This window comes from Martes martes, assembly GCF_963455335.1.
Source record: "Martes martes genome assembly, chromosome: 5".
Classification (NCBI taxonomy): Eukaryota; Metazoa; Chordata; class Mammalia; order Carnivora; family Mustelidae; genus Martes; species Martes martes.
In genome coordinates this window covers 70,158,639-70,177,408 of record NC_137892.1, presented here as the reverse complement: position 1 = coordinate 70,177,408, position 18,770 = coordinate 70,158,639, and the positions used below count along the sequence as shown (strand labels likewise).

Genomic DNA, 18,770 nt, shown 5'->3' with positions numbered 1-18,770 from the left:
TTTTTTGACAACTACTATAACTGATCCTCTGTAGATTTCTATTTATTAACTTGTTGTAATTTAATAAAAATTAGCTTGATCATAGCTTGGACATGAAATTGTTTGCCTGTGGAAGCAAGCAGATCAGCCTGTATGTGGTGAATGCTTTTTCTTACTTGAACAGATAGGAATCGAATTCCAGTTTTTCACTGGTGTCTTTTGTTAACCGGGGTCCTTTGCTGTTTGGGTTATAGTGTCGTGTATCGTTCATACTGTTCCTTTAATTAAAAGGATGCGTCCTTTGTGCTCCTTTTCTCTTTTGACAGTGGATGAGGACAGTGTGGTACTTTGCAGTGATAACACTTGGTACTTTTAGAAAGCATGTAAAACCTAGCAGTGATTGCAACTCAGTCTTAGGCGACTGGAAACTATTCTAAATCAAACGCTGAGACTTTACTTGCTCTTATATTAAGATACTGTAATGAGAAAAGGAGTTGGCTTCCCATTATTTATTTAGTCCTAGGCTTTACAAAATATTCTTGATAGACTCCTGAAATTTTTGCATGAAGTACTACTTGTCCTTTAAAACTTGTGACTTAGAATTCAGTTAAAATGTTAGCCTTATTTTGCTTCCTAAACTGTATTCCAATATTAGCCCTGCTCCCAATTAAGAAATTCAGAAACACTGCAGTCTTTTATTTGTCACCAATTGCTGTATGAATACTGATTTGACATTGAGGAAGAGGGATATGGTTTTTCCTCAGTCTTGGCATATAGAGCACAATTTGTCCAAAAGAATATTAACATGAATACTAAAGAGATTTAGGTCACAGATGAGTTTCTTAAAGTGGCTTTTGGCAGAATAGTGCCTGAAATACTAAGATTAGAGAAAACCAGTGCCTTCTCTTAAAACATATTGCTGTAGATGAGTTTTATTACAGCAACAGCATTTGTGGAGGACAGAAACCAAATTTGTCTTTTATAATTAAATAAGAGGAGGAAATTAAAGCCAACCCATGTGATTCCTCCTGCTCATATGTTCACGGTTTCCTATTTTAGCTGGATTTGATCAGGCCTGAAACTTTAATATAACTAGAGCCTAGAAGTAGAAAATGCTGGGACTCTGGATTCATTCACATTGCCAGCCGGGTTTATTTGTTAAGCTGTTCTCTCTTTTTCCACTTTTTCTTTTTGACCCATATTCTGAAAGATGTCTTTTTTTTTTTTTTAACATAATGATCCTGTTTCATAGAATTATGAATTACTGCTGTATTTCACAGTATTCTAAAGCAACATAAATTAGACCTAAGTGTTCAACTGTAGTTGAGATTGCAAACAACTTTTTCTTTCTCTTTCATCTGCAGCATTGCCTCCTAAACCACCAAAACCCACTAGTGTAGCCAACAACGGTATGAATAACAATATGTCCTTACAAGATGCTGAGTGGTACTGGGGAGATATCTCAAGGTAAGGCTATATAAGCGCTCTGAGTTTTCACTAGAGAGAGTGAGCTCGTTTTAGAGAGAGAAACGCACCAGCGTGCTAAGTTCCATTTTTAGGATGTCCTCCAACATAAGCACGAAGCATAGTTGGTTGTCTTCCAGAGAAGACCAGAGAAGTCCCTGAGTGCTAGGGGACCGTGGGTGTCGGATGCCACGGGAAATTAGATACTCGACAAGTTTTATTCTGGACAGAAATGTCAGGACAGAACCCGGGTGGAGTGTCACTGCCTAAAGACAGGGTCCAAAGTCACTTTCTATTAGGGAAAACTGTCAGGGTTTGTGTTATTATCTGAAACATACTTTACAAAGGCGTCTTTATTTGTCGCTTTTTTTGAAGGGGGTCTAAGGAGTCCCTTTGGGGATCATGTCTTTTTGTGCTCAGTGTATGTGGTTACAAAATAAAACTTTGTACCACAGCTACACCAGTACTGAAAGTGGGTATGTTGTTTTGTTTTGTCTTGTTGCTCCCAGTTTGTAAGGAGATGAACTTTATAACTTTTCTGTATAAACAGTACATGCACTCTGTCGGCAGCAGGGGCCTGGTAGGGGAGCTGTACCTACTGTGTGCTTAGTCTTGCTGTGAAGTTAAAACTCCAAAAACAAAAGCAGTCACTGAATCCTCAAAGTGAGCTTTGTCTTGTATCATTTTCCTTTCAGGGAAGAAGTGAATGAAAAACTTCGAGATACAGCTGATGGGACCTTTTTGGTACGAGACGCATCTACTAAAATGCATGGGGATTATACTCTTACACTAAGGTGAGTCAGGGAACGTAGCAAAGATGGAGCTGTGCAAGCAGACGTCAAAACACATGTTTTTAAAGAAGACTGTAATGCCATTCATTGTGTTGTATCTACAGGAAAGGAGGAAATAACAAATTAATCAAAATATTTCACCGAGATGGGAAATATGGCTTCTCTGACCCACTGACCTTCAACTCCGTGGTTGAACTAATAAACCACTACCGGAATGAGTCTCTAGCTCAGTATAATCCCAAACTGGACGTGAAATTACTTTATCCAGTGTCCAAATACCAACAGGTAATCCAAACTGGAATACTCACATTACAGTATTTAGACAAGATACTTCGCAATGTTTCAAAAACATTGTGAAGCAGATGAATTGCATGTAATGAGATTTTAACAACTTTTTACTACAGTTTGATATCGGCCAAAACATTGACTAAATACCTCATCAGCTGAAGTTCTCTCTCTCATTTTTCCAGGATCAAGTTGTCAAAGAAGATAATATTGAAGCTGTAGGGAAAAAATTACATGAATATAACACTCAATTTCAAGAAAAAAGCCGGGAATATGATAGATTATATGAAGATTATACCCGTACTTCCCAGGTGAGTTTTCTGCAAAAGTCACATTGTAGGCTCAGAACTTGTAGTAGCTAGAGTCTAAGACGTGTCCTTTCAGTTTCTGCTAATCGGATGAGGGGAAAAGATCATATATTTGTGAATCACTCTTTATTATTCATAGGCTCTCTAAACCATAGCATATCTCCATAAGCTTTCCCATGAAGCTCTTAAAGATTTCACAATAAGTACTCATGCTAATTGAAGAGGTTGCTGTGAGTTTTAAGTGGATTTGACGTAATTCCTGATTGAACTCCTCCTGCCCCCCCAACACACAAACTTGTCTAACGTCCAAAATGGAGATTTAACTATTATATACCCTGTCATAAAAAAGTAGTTCCGTTCCCTGCAGTATTTTCCTAGAGGCTTAATCTTCTCTAGGCTATGATGTATCTAGGACCACCAGAGGGAGTAGAAGGCAACATGGATTCCTTAAATTGCTGATAAAGGGGAATGACTTTTAAAAGGATGAAAACTATAGGAAATTGTCGGGCATAGACTGGAAAAATTCCCAAAGTAAATGGGTGCTTCTGATACTATTTTAATGGGTTTTATGAATTAGGGGCCTTGCTTGGTAACAGTACTCAGATGCTAGATAGTAATAGCATCAAATGTCCTGACAGTGTCTCATAGTAACACGTTATCTGTTCTATGAAAGGTATGACATTGTCTTATTCAACATTGTATTGTAGGAAATCCAAATGAAAAGAACAGCCATTGAAGCATTTAATGAAACCATAAAAATATTTGAAGAACAGTGCCAAAGCCAGGAACGGTACAGCAAAGAATACATAGAAAAATTTAAACGTGAAGGCAATGAGAAAGAAATACAAAGGTTGGTGAATCAGGAGGGTTGTCTTTGTGCAACAAAGATAAGCAGAATCCTCCAGAACTGTCGAAAGATGGTCTTGCTTCCTGTGTTTTGAATAATTGAAGGGGGGGAAAAAAAAAAAAAAAAGACAGCCCGAGAAAGCATTCTTAACCTGAGGAAAGCTTTGGGAATCCGCCATGATGAAGCAGGTAATGACCCATGCCTTTCACTTGCCTGTAGGATTATGCATAATTATGAGAAGTTAAAGTCCCGAATCAGTGAAATTGTGGACAGTAGAAGGAGACTGGAGGAAGACCTGAAGAAGCAGGCAGCTGAGTACCGGGAGATTGACAAACGCATGAACAGCATTAAACCAGACCTCATTCAGCTGAGAAAGACAAGAGACCAATACTTGATGTAAGTCCCAAAGCCAAACCCTGGAAGCCACCAGCTGATAGTTGCAAAAATTAAGGCTACGTTATTAATGCGTTTTCCTTTTCTGTTTTCCAGGTGGTTGACTCAGAAAGGTGTTCGGCAGAAGAAGCTGAATGAGTGGCTGGGCAATGAAAATACGGAAGAGTAAGTACTTACTGCAGGTGGGAGGCAGCAAAGGAGGTTTTTCATTTTAGGAAAATGCACGACTTGCTTTGTTTGCGGAACAGCGAGCAATTTTACTGAATTTGGAACATCCTCTATAAATGACGTCTCTTTATCCTGAATGTTAAAGGAAAGTTCAGGGAAGAGGGATGCCGACCTAGATAAATCCCTATGGGTTTCTCAAACGGTTGGGGGTGGGGGGACACAACACAGTTCCATTCAGTGGATCTCCCAAAGCTTAAGTATATGTTTTGTTTGATTTGTTTGAATTATTTGAAAACTGGCAGTCCTCCTAGTCATTACATTTCCTGATCTGAACTGGACGAACAGGATTGGTTGACACCTTTCCTTTCTGCCCGGGTTCCTCAGTGGAGCTCCTGACTGCAGAGTTTAACTTACCGGTGCTCTCGGTCGGGGCCGGGGGGGGGGCACCTTGAAGGCTGAAGCTGGATGAGGAAAGGCAGGCCAGAGAAGCTGCTGGAGTCAGAGCTGCAGCTGCTGGCCCATGGGGCTTGGGAGGCAGGGCAGGCCCTCCTCGGTGGGTGCTTCACAGAGACCCTCTCTCTCCTGGCTCTCTAGCCAATATTCGCTGGTGGAAGATGATGAGGATTTGCCGCACCATGACGAGAAGACCTGGAATGTGGGCAGCAGCAACAGGAACAAAGCTGAGAACCTACTCCGAGGGAAACGAGACGGCACCTTCCTGGTCCGGGAGAGCAGCAAACAGGGCTGCTATGCCTGCTCTGTCGTGTACGTAGCTCCCACCGCTGGGCACGCCGCTCTGAACGGGGTGCTCACTTTTGTCCGTGCGGCCACCCGAGCTGGGGCAAGGATGTGGAAGAACCTCACGGTGCAGTAAGGGTAGGACAGGAAAGAAAACATGCTGTTTTTCAAGTCCACGCAGAAGTATAGAAACCTGCTGTGGAATTCAGAGACTGGGCTTTGGGGCCTAATTCATGAGCTGGTTAATCAGGAGTAGTCCAGATCTTTTCATCTTTGCAATGAAACTAGCACTACTTGCTGCCCGCCCCCACCACGCTTTTTTTTTTTTTTTTTAAACTTCCCAAGGCTAATAGCAGTAGAATATGAGGTAATTCCTGTGAGAGCTCCACCCCCAGGTCAGGGCCACAGCAGGAACAGGTCAGAACAACGAGAGAAATGTCACTGCCCTTGAGATCAGGGCACCCAAGAGATGACATTTCAGTCACAGGGCCTATTTTTCCTTTTACTTTTCATACTATTCCCCCCTCCTATCATTTCAGAAGAGTGTCCTCTAGGAAAGAAAGGTTCCAAAAATACAACATATTCGTGGTCTCCCTCCACTTCAGCAGAGAAGTAGTCATACAGGAAGGAGGAAGTAAGAGCAACTCAAAGTTGCTCTTACTTGGAGTTAAGGCCAAGAGAATAGGAGCATATAGGGGAAATGCAAAGCGAAAGCCTAGCCTGAGAGAATCCTACAAATGCCGGTAATAGTAGAGCCCTGTAACACAAACCCTCCGTGTTACCTCTATCCCATTTTAAAGATGCAAATACAGTGGCTCAGGGAGGCAGGATTACCAGCCCATGTCACTCGCCAAGTGACAGAGCCACGAGTCGACAGCTAGCCTGGGAGGCTTCCCGTTCTGGAGGATGGCCTGCAGAGTGTACTTTCCATGATGATGATTTTATGAGCAGCACTTCGTGGAGTCAAGAATTGTCTAGGACCAGCTCAAAAGGCATGTGTTCTCTCTCTCCTCTGCAGGGTGGACGGCGAGGTCAAGCATTGTGTCATCAACAAAACGGCCACCGGCTATGGCTTCGCCGAACCCTATAACTTGTACAGCTCCCTGAAAGAACTGGTGCTACATTACCAACACACATCCCTCGTGCAGCACAATGACTCGCTCAACGTCACACTAGCCTACCCGGTATATGCACAGCAGAGGCGATGAAGCACTTGTCCTCGGATCCTGCTCCTGACGTTCAACCACCCTGAGGCCTCTGGAAAGCACAGGGCTCCTCTCCAGCCTGACCTGTCATTGAGCTGCGGAAACGAAGCCATCTGCCCTCAGATGGGACTCGAGCTTCCGACAAACGAGTACAGGGGAAGACACGCAGCCTAGCACCGAGTAGTGACCCTAATCTGGAGCGCTTGTCCTTCCTTACATTTTTGGAGGTTTTTTTTTTTTTCTTTTGGTTTAATTTAAGCAACAACAACACAAAGAGAAAAAGAAATGCAAAAATCTCTGCGTGCAGGGACAAAGAGGCCTTTAACCATGGTGCTTGTTCATGCTTTCTGAAGCTTTACCAGCTCAAAGTGGGGACCTTGGAGACCAGAGGTTGGCCGGGCTCTAGAGCCCCGGCCTGCAAACGTTCACGCCAGGCTGGCTGGGCCTGGGCCTTGCTGTGCACAGTGGACCCAGACACGTCGCACTGTGGATTATTTCCTAAGAAATGAACGATATGTAGCAGAAAGGCACTTCGGCTCACAAGAGACATTTTAGGGGAACGTTCGCTCACGTACAGTCAGAGGAAAGAAATTCTGTCATAGCAGAGTGCCAGAAGTGTTTTGTTTAGACTTTAAAAAACAAAAAAATGACCCCACCAATGACGGAGAAACGGAGCTTGGAGAACAGGACTTTAAATGACATTCATTATATAAAATATGTACATAACAGTGGATGACTAACTATCAACTAGATGGATTTGTATCAATACCAAATAGCTTCTGTTTTGTTTTGCTGAAGGCTAAATTCACAGTGCTATGCAATTTTTAATTGTCATTGTTATCTCCGTTTTAAATGTACCTTCAGAATAAGCTTCCCCACCCTAGTTTCTGTTGCCTGAAAATACTGTCCCTGATTTTTTGTTGTTATTGTTAATATTCGTTTGTGATTCTTTTCCTTTTTTAAAAAAGAAATGTACAGGATGCCAGTTAAAAAAAATGGCTTCAGAATTAAAACTATGAAATATTTTACAGTTTTTCTTGTACAGAGTACTTGGCTATTAGCCCAAGGTTAAAAAGTTCCTAACAGATTTTTTGGACTAAATGTTTTGTTGGGCAGTGCCTGATAAGCTTCAAAGCTGCTTTATTCAATAAAAAAAAGAGAAAGATATATAAATATGACAAAGTATCGCTGAGTTCAACAATGTTGTTTCCAGACTCTTAAAATACGGTACCTGGTAATGTTTCATAAAGAATTGTGAACTTCTTGAATCTAGGGAGGGGGATGTAGCAAAGGGCTGTACAGGTGGGGCAGAGGGAGGGGGGACGAGATGGTGTGCACTTTCTCATGATTACGGAGAAGTGAGTAACTTAGACTTCAGTCTTTTCCCACTCTGGTCTGCTTGTTATTAGACATGAGTGACAAGGACGGACCTACTGGAACTCTAAGCAGTGTGGTGGCGGTTCAGAGAATGTAATTCGTAGGAAGAAAGTCGGCCTCCTGGGGCAGTGTTCACCTTTGTTTGGAACGCTGATCACAAGGTATAATTGCTGCATTTAGATTATCTGTCTTTTTAACATGAGATTACCTGTTACAACCAATAAACATTCATTTCAGAAAAAGCCGGACCTGAAAAAAGATTTTTATCTGCATTTGTTATTTTCCCACCTTTCCATTCAGTTGAGACCACACGGCCAAGACCCATGATCCAAACTGCTCCTGTGCTGGGCTGTGGAGAGCTCGTGAAAGTCATGGCCACCACAGGGATCCCAATGGTCCTTCTGGCTCATCCAAGTCATTGCATGTGTTCTACTTAAACGTGGGAGAAAGGCAAGGGTCCTAGAGCATCCTATCCAACTTGGGGCGAGAGGGACAGTCTCTCCCAGATTTACTCAGGCCGATCCCCTTCTGCGTGGTGGCCACTGTCCCTGTGTCGGGAGTGATAAAGGATCAGTGTGACGGTCCCAACCCTGGTGGGTTCCAGTGGCATCTCGCAATTGGCAGTTTTCCTTTGCCAGGATTGATTGAAACATGGCTTTATTTCAGATACTGCAGGGAGGGCTTTTTGTTTTTTCAGTTTAGTTTTCAAAATTCTTTTGTAATAACCAGTCCAGCAGCTGACTTCATCATCTGTAGAATGTATTATTTCTTCTTTACACGGGGCTATTCCTGTCAAGAGAAGGAGTTGGTCTCAAGGCCAGACTGTCAGCCCTGAGACCTGACCGTCCCCCTCTCCTCTGCACATGACCGAAGACTGCCCTGCTTGTAGCCTGTAAGTGTTGCCTGGAAAACTATCCTTGCACTTCCCACGCGAGCCCGCTGCTGCTTTCATAGTGATTGATACACTAGTGTTTCAGTGGGGTCTTTTTGGTAGCACACCCATGGATGCTGTTAAATATAATTTTCATTTCACATTGAAAATACAAGATCTAAGATTGAAAATGTTTCATTAAAAGATAGCTTTGTTCATGTTTTTGGGGTCACCACTCTCCCAAGGCGGCTTGGTCTTCAGGCACCTGCCTTGTTTCTGTATCTCACGGACACAGATGCTGTAGGTTTCTCTCCGAACAGCGAAGGCAGGATTCATCATTCCCTGTTGATAGTGAGTTACACTGTAGCTATGAGGTCACGCCTCTGCCAAATGCCTTTTTGATTTTGGTGCAGGCCCACCACATCTGTCCTACAGGTGACCAGAAGGGCTCTTGGGGTTTGACTGGTCATCTCCTCATAACACTGAGTGGCTCATGAGTATGAATGGATACAGCAGAGGCACTCCTGATAACACGCTTTTATGCATGCAGTGACTTTCCCCACGCACTGTAGCATTCAGGAGATAAAAGCCAGAAGCTAAGCTAGCTGCAGCAAGGCTATGAGGGGACTGGACAGTGGGAGCTTGGGGACCCAATGCTACCCACTACCCACAAGAGAAAAATCCTAACCGTGTAAGAAGGCAAAAAGCATGTGTTTGCAACATCTGACAAGGTCACTGCCCTTGATCTATGTATATATGTATATGTGCATGGACTGTTTCCAGTACACCTTTCAGCCAAAACAGATCCACAGTCGTTGAGTTCAAGTACATAACAAGCACATGTCTAGTACAATTCTTGTGTACGTGTATGGGTTGTTTTTTTCCTTTGAAGTGGCTTTGTTTTGTCTTCTAAAGGTGAAAACTGTTTGCAAGTGAAGTGAGAAGTTCATAATTCTTTCGCTTTTCTCTGCTTTGTAAAGTTCCTCCTTTTGGTGAGCTGGTCTAGATGACTTGCTTTACTTGGAAATCCTCATTTTCAGTGTGTCAAGTCAAACGTGTTTCTGTGAGCTGTCACTGTGGGGAACCAAGTGCTCTGTCATGTAGCTGGTTATGAGCTAGTAACGTGTTTGGGAGTCCTACTGATGTTCCTTAATGGGAGAAAAATTCTGGTTTTAACACCTGTGCTTTTGCTATGCATGGTATCCAAATAGTTGGAAAGCAGACCCTGAAATCTGAGTTCAGGGTCTTTTAAGAAAGGGGCAGTTGAAAGCACAATGCCTCACATGGGACAAAGTTCAAAAATGCCAAATTCTTATTTTTTACAAATCCACTTGTATAAAATACTAGCATTATGAGTAGCAAAGGAACAGAATTGGGTTCATTGGAAACACTATCCAACTTAACATTAAACTTGTCACCATGAGATAGCATTAGCTGCCCAGGATGCTGCTATTTAAAAAAAAAAAAAATGCAAAACAAAAAAACTCATTTATATGTGTGTATTTTTTAAAGCTATGATTTGTTCAATGTTTTTACAAATCTGTTTATATGACATTGTTAAAATAAAGTTGGTCTTTTGACGGAGGGAGGATGTCATGGTCAGTTGTAATTTTGCCTTTACAAGGCAACTGGGTTGGGGGGTGGGGGGAGTATGCCTCCTTGACATTTTGTTCAAGCTATAGATTCAGTGGAGCCATGTCTTGTTTTAAGTTGCTCTGATGCATTGTATTAGGTCTTCAAACAGAATAAAGGTTGTTTTGAAACTTGTGGTTTGAAATTTCCATTATCACAGAAGAAATATTTCTAAACCTGCTCTCTTCCTCTTCTGCTTAACAAACGTTGCTGCTGTTCCCATGGTCTCCCACCTACCTGTTTTCATCCTATTATCACATTATTTCATTTTTGTAAAGTGAGAAAGACACTAAGTAGTCACAAGAACGATGGGTTAGTGTTGCTGGCAAAGTTTCACTACATCCTTAATGACAAAAACAAATACCTCTAGGTGATGTCATTTCAAAGCATGTTTTTGCTATAATGGCCACTGTCCATCAGTTCCTTTCCCTTGTCCACCATACATCCCCAAACATTCAGGATTGTTCTCGACAAACTATGTTTTGTTAAGGGAGCTGTTTCTGTCCCTGTTCTGTGGTCGGCATGTACTGAACACCCATGGTACAGGGACAGCATGAGGCCGTGTTCACCATGGCCAAGTGTGACCTGGGGTGTGACATGCGGCTTGGAGGGGGAGCTAAAATACACTTAAGATCGAGGTTTCTCATAGTAGCATCTAGTTAATAATTACACATCATTCTTAATGTGAAATAGCTTGCCTCTTTGTTTTCAGTGCTGAGGAAATTGAAAGTGAGGCTACTTTGCAAGGATATGGCGCTCATGTAACGTGGCAGCACAGCTAGGGTCCCGAACAGGGAGGCGTGGTCCAGTAATGGAAATGAGCAGGGAACCAAAAAAGAGTCAGGGCAGCAATGACTAACATACAGAGCGTGGCAATACCAAACTCACGTCCTGCTCCCCCTCCCCTTGTCCCCCAGTTCTGTATCGCAGAGAGCTGTACTAATCCCCAGGATCTCTGGCCCTCTGGCCTCGTCTAGGTCCAGTCTTGCTGTGGTACCACCTCTTGCCAGACAAACCCTCTCGCCAAGGTTTCAGCCGCCCCTGGAAGCTCTCCCTCACAGTAGAAGCCTCTGGCTTCAGAGCTATACCATCCATGTCTCCTCCCATTTTCAGTCCAGCCCAAGGAGTGGTAGCAGCTATCTGCTGTTGCAAATCCTTTGCATTCCCTCACCAGCACCTGTTTGGTCTCTGAGCCCTTTCATCACATGAGTAACCAATTCTCTTGAGTTAGTCAATCCCTTCTATAAGAGCTAGAATTTTTTCCCTGGCTGATCTGATTAATAACACATGTAAGTACCCCTTCAACACTTGCCGTGCATTATCTCATTTAATCCTTTCACAGCTTTGAGTTTAAAGAAAATATTCCCATTCGATGTTAGATGATTTACTCAGATCAGGCAACAATTAGAGCACACCTAAGTGGTCTGACTCAAGCCAAGACTCTCCACCCCGACACTGTACTAGCCTTCCAGTGGGAAACACTAGGAGGTTCAGAGAAAAGTTCACTGGTTACTCTTCCTGATGGGGATCTATGGTTCTCCATTGGTAGATGGGGCACAAGAGGCGAGGAACAAATGGCAGGAATTGGCAGAGGTTGGCTTTAGGCCAGTGGGTTCCTGACAAACAGCATTAGCACCAGCACTACCTGAAAACCTATCAGAAGTGCAAATCCAAGATCCTTGGCCCTCAACTACTCGCTCTGAGAGCAGGAGCCAGCAATCTCTTCCAACAAGCTCTCAGATTGATTTTAATGTATACCAGAGTTTGATGATCACTACTTAAGATCACCTAATTGTTGAAATAGTGCTGCCAGTATTTTAATTAAAAGTCACCACATTAATGAGTGATAGAAATATATTTTATTTTATTATATAATTTACATTCACAGCATTGACTCTATATAGAAAATAGAATGATTTTCAGTTAGGCCTAGGTTGGTCTTAGCTCTGTCTTTAACCAGCCCTGAGAACTTGGCCAACTCAATTTACCTATCTAGGCCTCTATCTCCCTATCTGTAAAAATAAAATTGTGAGTCTAAATAGCGGCAGACACTGTGATGTGATTTAGTGGAATGAGTGAGACTACTCAATCCCCTGGTTCTCCACAGTGACAACCCACAACATAACTGGTGACTGCAGAGCACTGTAATTAAGAACTGGTCCCTTGTGTCATCAGTGACCATGGCCAAGAATGCATTAGCAGAATTAGGGCCCATTTCACTAGCTGATGTCTTAAAGCCACACTTCAGGTGAGTCAAAATGGAAGTCACATTCCTGATAATGTGAAGAAGAGTATACTTGGAAATGACATTTGTCTATCTATCTAAAGCATGAGGCACTGAGTCAGAGGACGTAGCCCACAGAATCCTGTGGGGCATGGCAGGAGGCAAGCAAGTGTGGCATGTTAAGAACAGATACCATATCAACCCATTAAAAACTTTTTCTTCTCAACTTCCCCCTTAAAAAGTCTGACTACAAATTAAGAATTTTGAAAAGACTTAAATGTAAGACTAGAAACCATGAAACTTCTAGAAGAAAACATAGGAAAAAAGCTCTTGGACATAGGTCTTGACAAACATTTTTTGGCTATGACCCCTAAAGCACAAGCAACTAAGTAAATAATAAACGTGGGACTCTATCAACTAAAGAGCTTCTTCAAAGCAAAGGAAACTATCAACAAAATGAAAAGGCAATCTATGGAATGGGAGAAAATGTTTGCTAACTATAGATCAGATACGGGGTTAATGTCCAAAATACATAAAGAACTCATTTCACTCAATGGCAAAAAGAACCTAAAGAATCTAAGTTAAGGGGTGCCTGGGTGGCTCAGTGGGTTAGAGCCTCTACCTTCGGCTTGGGTCATGATCCCAGGGTCCTGGGATCGAGCCCCACATTGGGCTCTCTGCTCAGCGGGGAGCCTGCTTCCCCCCTCTCACACTGCTTGCCTCTCTGCCTACTTGTGATCTCTCTCTGTCAAATAAATTGAAAAAAAAAAAAAAAAAGAATCCAAGTTAAATATAGGCAGAGGACCTGAACAGAAATTTTTCCTTAAAAAACAAATAGCTGAAGATGCATGAGAAGGTGGCCTATGTCACTAACCACTAGGGAAATACAAGTCAAAACCACAATGCGATAGCACTTCACACCTGTTAGAATGGTTATTAATAGCAAGTGACATAACCGAGACAGGGTCATGGTTGTTCTTGGGAGGGGAAGGAATGACGTAACAACCATTCACGAACAACATACCACTGAAAGAATTCTAGAACCTGGGAGTTGGGCTGAAGTACTCAGTGCCCCCACAGAGAACCAGGCAGACTGCCCTGCATGGGTGAGAGGACCAACGCAGGCCAGTGTGACGCCAGACCAAGAGATCTCCCCTGACCCTACAGTTCCTCCAGCGCAGAAAAGGAGGCCATGGGTGACATTTACCCCTCACAGCACTGGGGGGTCGGTCATTTCTGGAGAGCCTCTTTCTGGTTTTGTCTCACAGAGATCACAGGGGATTCTATAGGACTCAGCCACTGGCAAACGAACTGTAACACAGAAAGGAGGAGGGGTTTCCCTCAACTAACACTTGGATGTTGGCAGACCAAACTCCTACCTGTAGAGTGCAAGCAGTAGCTCCCACCCAGGAGTTCTGCTTATCTGCAGAACCATGTCAGGGGTGCTGTCTGACCAGGGTACTTGGCAGGGTGCAGAGACACCTGATTATTAGTGACTTCAAACAAAAGGCTTTGCCAGCCCTAAAGTCTGGTCTGCCCCCACCCGCAGAGAAAGACTGAGTCACAGTCCCTTCCACTACAGAGCATGGTCCACAGGCCCATCTGACAGGAAGGGCTGAGAATACTGCAGACCAAGCTGATCTCCCTCAGAGCAGAGCCAGTGGCCCTGTTTGGTCAGGGAACCTGGTGCACAGGTCTGCTTAAGTCAAGACCACAAAAAAAATTAATGGCCTTGGAACTACTTCACCCAGTACACTAGGCAGAGAAACTAATTCATGTACCGTCTTACTGCTGAATATAATCTTCAGCCCTCCTGACAAGGGAACTTTACCAAAACTCACAGGAAGCTACAGAGCCCATCCAATAGCCTTGCTTACAGGTGGACTTGCATAGAGGGCACAGGTCAAGGCTTTCCCTGACTGCACAATAAAACAAGCAGCCTCACCTGACCAAGACATTCAGCATACACCCTTGCTTAATTTGGGTCCCAAAACAATGAGCCAAGCAGGCCCTGAGACCCATCTGGCTGCCCTGCCAGGGCAGGGAAATTAATTCACAGCCCCACGTACTGCTGAGTATGGGACCCAATCCCACCGTCTAGTAAGCCTGACCAGAAAATCCAGGCAACTGCGGAGCCCATCCTACAGCCCGACTTGGCCAGGGAACACAACAGCAGTCCTATCCAGCTGTTCTCAGTCAGTGTCATACCATCCCTCCCACTCCTCCTGATGACCTCGGAGCTTGAACAGTTGCCTCACCCCAAAATAGACGCTAATACCAGGCCCCATCTGCCCAAGAACGTTACCGGCAGACATGTCCCAAAATCTGAGCTGAACTGACTCATGAAAACCTGTCTCTGCCAAAGCGAACCATTACATTCTGGAAAATGAAACCAGTCACTCAAATGTGCAGATACTGGTGTAAGAAGTCAACAGTCATGAAACATCAGGTAAATACGACCCCACCAAAGGGAACTAATAAAACTCTTAATAACTGACCCTAAAGAAATGGAGATCTATGTAGTGTCAGACAAAAAATTCAAAATAACCCTCTTAAAGAATTTTAAGGAATTAGAAGAATGCACAACTAAATGAAATGCATGGACAACATGAAAGTCAACAACAAAAGAGAAACCATTAAAAAAAAATAGAAATTCTACAATGGAAAAATATAAGTGAAGGGGCACCTGGGTGGCTCAGTGGGTTAAAGCCTCTGCCTTCAGCTCAGGTCATGGTCTCGGGGTCCTGGGATCGAGCCCCGCATTGGGCTCTCTGCTCAGCGAGGAACCTGCTTCTCCCTCTCTCTCTGCATACTTGTGATCTCTCTCTCTGTCAAATAAAAAAAATAAAATCTAAAAAAAAAAAGAAAAAGAAAAATATAAGTGAAGTATTCAATAAGGAGCTTCAAAAGCAGACTAAACCATGCAGAAGAAAGATAGTTAATTTCAAATGTCTTATATTTCAAATTGTTCAGTCAGAGGAGCAAAGAGAAAGAAGAACCAAGAAGAGTGAAGAAAGCCTACAGAATGTATAAAACACAAAGAAACATTATTATCATTATGGGAATCCCAGAGGGACAAGACAAGGGAATGACAAAAGGGATATTTAAAGGAATAATGGTTGAAAACGCCCCCAAAATGGGAAGAGAAATAAACATTAAGATCCAAGAGGCAAAAGGACCATAAAAAGGCTGAAGCCAAATAGGGCTACATTAAGATACATTATAATTAAATTGTCAAAAGACAAAGAATTTTAAAAGCAGCAAGAGAAAAGTTAACTGCAATAATTTTTTTAAAAGGTTTATTTATTTATTTATTTGACAGAGATCACAAGTAGGCAGAGAGGCAGGCAGAGAGAGAAGAGGAAGCAGGCTCCCTGCAGAGCAAAGAGCCCAATGCGGGGCTCAATCCCAGGACCCTGGGATCATGACCCGAGCCAAAGGCAGAGGCTTGAACCCACTGAGCCACCCAGGCGCCCCAACTACAATAAATTATATCAGCAGTTTTCTAAACACAAACTTCCAGGCCAGGAGATAACATAATGATATATCCAAAATATTGGGAAAAAAAACCTGTTAACAAAGAACACTATACCTAGCCTAGCTGTCCTTCAGAAATGGAGGAGGGATAAGACTTTCCAAAACAAACAAAAGCTGAGGTAATTCATCACCACTAGACTTTCCTTACAAGAAACACTGAAGGGAGTTTTTTGAGCGAAACTAAAAGGACACTATTTAACATCATAAAAACTTAAGGCGGCACTGTCAAACTCAATAGTAATGGTAAAACCACAGTCAAAAGTGGATTCCATAATATGGCAATGGTTGTAATTCACTTACAATTCTAGTTTAAAAGTAAAAAAAATACAATAATCCAAATACAGCTTTCTGTTATTAAACAGAATAAAATGATACACAAACTGTAACATTGCTAATCTAAAACCTGAGGAAAAGGAGAAATAATAATGTAAAGGTTAGGAATTCTATTGAAGTTATTGGTTTAAAATAAGGCACTGTAGTTTTTTGAGATGTTTTATGAATAACTCATGGTAACTTGGGAAAAATCTGAAGTAATTTCACAAGAAACTCCCAGGGAAAATGGCATTGTATGAAGATCCTATGCTCACCTCTTCCCATGGATTCAACTAGACCACACCCACATCAGTGTATATAACCTAGAAAAAAACAGCAAAAACTGGCAGAACAGATTCCCCACAGCTAAATGTAGAGAAAAGGCCACATCAAAGTGCATAGGAAGGGCAGAGACACCATCAGGAGCTAAAGAGGCCCATGGGATTGTCCACAGGAGGAAAGGACACCACAGGCACAGGAAGGTGAAAGAAACAGACCCTCACACCAGGCCCTCTAGGCATGGGGAACCTACACAGAGAAGACAAGCCTCAGTGATATTTGAAGCTTTGAAAACTAGAGGGGCCAAAATTCTGGAGTTTTTACAGTGAGCAAGCTTAACAATGGAACTTTAAAAATCTGCAGTCTTGGCTCTTGGAGACCCAAAGGGTAAGCGGAAACGGAGTCTGAGTCCCTGCTCTTCCAGAGACAGCACAGCAGACAGGCCTGCTGAAATATGACATAGAGGCCCTAGCTCTCAGGATCATGTGCTGGTGGGGGGTGGGCAGGGATTGTCCAGACACTTCTCCAAGAACAACAGAGGTTTTCCTCCCCTGCTTCTCAGCTTAGATACATGGACACCTAGAGGAACCAAGGCAGCACCAACACTCTCCCCTTAGCTTGTGCTAACAGTGCCCTGCCCCTGCATTCTCCAGCCGACATGACCCCTGTAGCCAGGCCTTTGGTCCAGGTCCCCAGGTCCCCTCCCACAGCAGACCTGTGAATACCTTGGTAACACTGCCACCCTGCTCCTGAGTTTTCCTGCAAACTTGCCCGGTCCAATGTGCCCTTAGCGGGAGCCCATCTAAACCAATGTCATAAGCCTGGCAGCATAAGCAGCCCCACCAGGGGCGAGCACCACTAGGAATTGACTCCTAGCCTGGGGAGAAGGCAAGATAAGCACGCACACCAATCCAAATGTGGCCCCCACAGTGGGCTGGTGGCAGGCATCTCCTCTAACCACAGGGCCTGCCTAGTAGTGAAAGCATCTCAAGAGCTAACACAGGGAAAATGCCCCGCAGGTCCATGCTATCGCATCTCTGGCCGAACGCCTGATCTGACAACTCAGGGCCAGTGTGGCCCCAGACTAGCCCACTAACAACACAGGAACTAAACCCTGCCCACAACAGACAGAGTGAGCTATTGCAGAAGACTGGACTGAAGGAGAAGGTAGCTCGGCCACAACAATGGGGCACATGCAACACACACAGGAGACATTCCTGAAGTGCCAGTTTCAGGTGAACAGGGACACTGCACAGCAGGCCTCTACAGGAACTCTTCTTATAATAAGGCCATTACTTTCAAAAAGCAGCTTAGACAAAAAAAGGAAACAAAGGAGTATCTCCCAAATAAAACAGGACAAAAATCACAGCAAAAGAGCTAAATGAAACAGATAAGTGGTATGCCTGATTGAGAATTTACAATAATGGTCATAAAGATACTCACTTGACTTGAGAAGATAGAGTGGAGAACCTCAACAAAGACACAGAAAACATAAAGAACCAATCAGAGATGAAGAATGAAGTAAGTGAAATTAAAAATACACCAGGCAGAATAAGTAGTAAACTAGCAAAAGCACAAGAATGGATCAGTCACCTGGAGGGCACAGTAATGGAAAGCAATCAACCTGAACAGGGGAGAGAAAAAAATAATAAAAAATGAAAATAGACTAAGGGAACTCAACAACACCCTCAAGTGTAATACCATTCTCATTATAGGGATCCCAAAAGAAGAAGAGGAACAAAGGGGAGCAGAAAAATTATTTGAAGAAATAATAGCTGAAAACTTTCCAAATTTGGAGAAGGAAACAGAAATACAGATCTAGGAGCACAGAAAACACATAACAAAATGAACCCAGGGAGGTCCACACCAAAACGCATAGTAATTAATATGGCAAAAAGAGAATTTTTTAAAGAGCGGGGGAAAGAAAACAATTACATAGAAGGGAAACTCCATAACACTGTCATTGGATTTTTCAGCAGGAACTCTGCGGGCCAGAAGAGACAAAGGACGACAATATATAACATAAAGGGAATAAATAGATGAGAAAAAAGATTTAACAATTGTAAATATTTATGCAACCAACATGGGAGTATCCAAATACATAAAGCAGCTAAAAATACACACGAAGAAAGTAATTGATAGTGATATAGTAATAGCAGGGGATATTAACACTTCACTTACATCAATGGATAGACTGTCCAATCAGAAAATCAACAAGGAAACAGTGGTTTTGAATGACACATTGGACCAGGTGGATCTAACAGGTATTCAGAACATTCCATTCTAAAATGGCAGAAAACACAATCTTTTCAAGTACACACAAAACATTCTCCAGAATAGATGACAAATTTCAAATGTCA

The 18,770-nt window shown here is 42.9% G+C and overlaps 1 protein-coding gene across 3 annotated transcripts in view; it reads left to right on the top strand.

Annotated features, from left to right (window-relative positions):
• Nucleotides 1-10,011, top strand: part of PIK3R1 (phosphoinositide-3-kinase regulatory subunit 1) — a gene marked incomplete at its 5' end in the record, with an annotated part of 84,240 nt that extends 74,229 nt beyond the window's left edge. For 2 of the 3 annotated variants that reach the window (XM_080805048.1, XM_080805050.1), the window contains 9 exons: nt 1,344-1,446; nt 2,139-2,237; nt 2,339-2,519; nt 2,705-2,830; nt 3,535-3,677; nt 3,894-4,070; nt 4,164-4,232; nt 4,830-5,000; nt 5,992-10,011. In XM_080805048.1, the coding sequence (XP_080661174.1) occupies nt 1,344-1,446; nt 2,139-2,237; nt 2,339-2,519; nt 2,705-2,830; nt 3,535-3,677; nt 3,894-4,070; nt 4,164-4,232; nt 4,830-5,000; nt 5,992-6,181 (1,259 nt within the window). In that variant the 3' untranslated portion in view covers nt 6,182-10,011. The remainder of the gene's footprint in view (nt 1-1,343; nt 1,447-2,138; nt 2,238-2,338; nt 2,520-2,704; nt 2,831-3,534; nt 3,678-3,893; nt 4,071-4,163; nt 4,233-4,829; nt 5,001-5,991) is intronic. The other variant, XM_080805049.1, reaches the window with a different exon arrangement.
• Nucleotides 10,012-18,770: the final 8,759 nt, after the last annotated feature.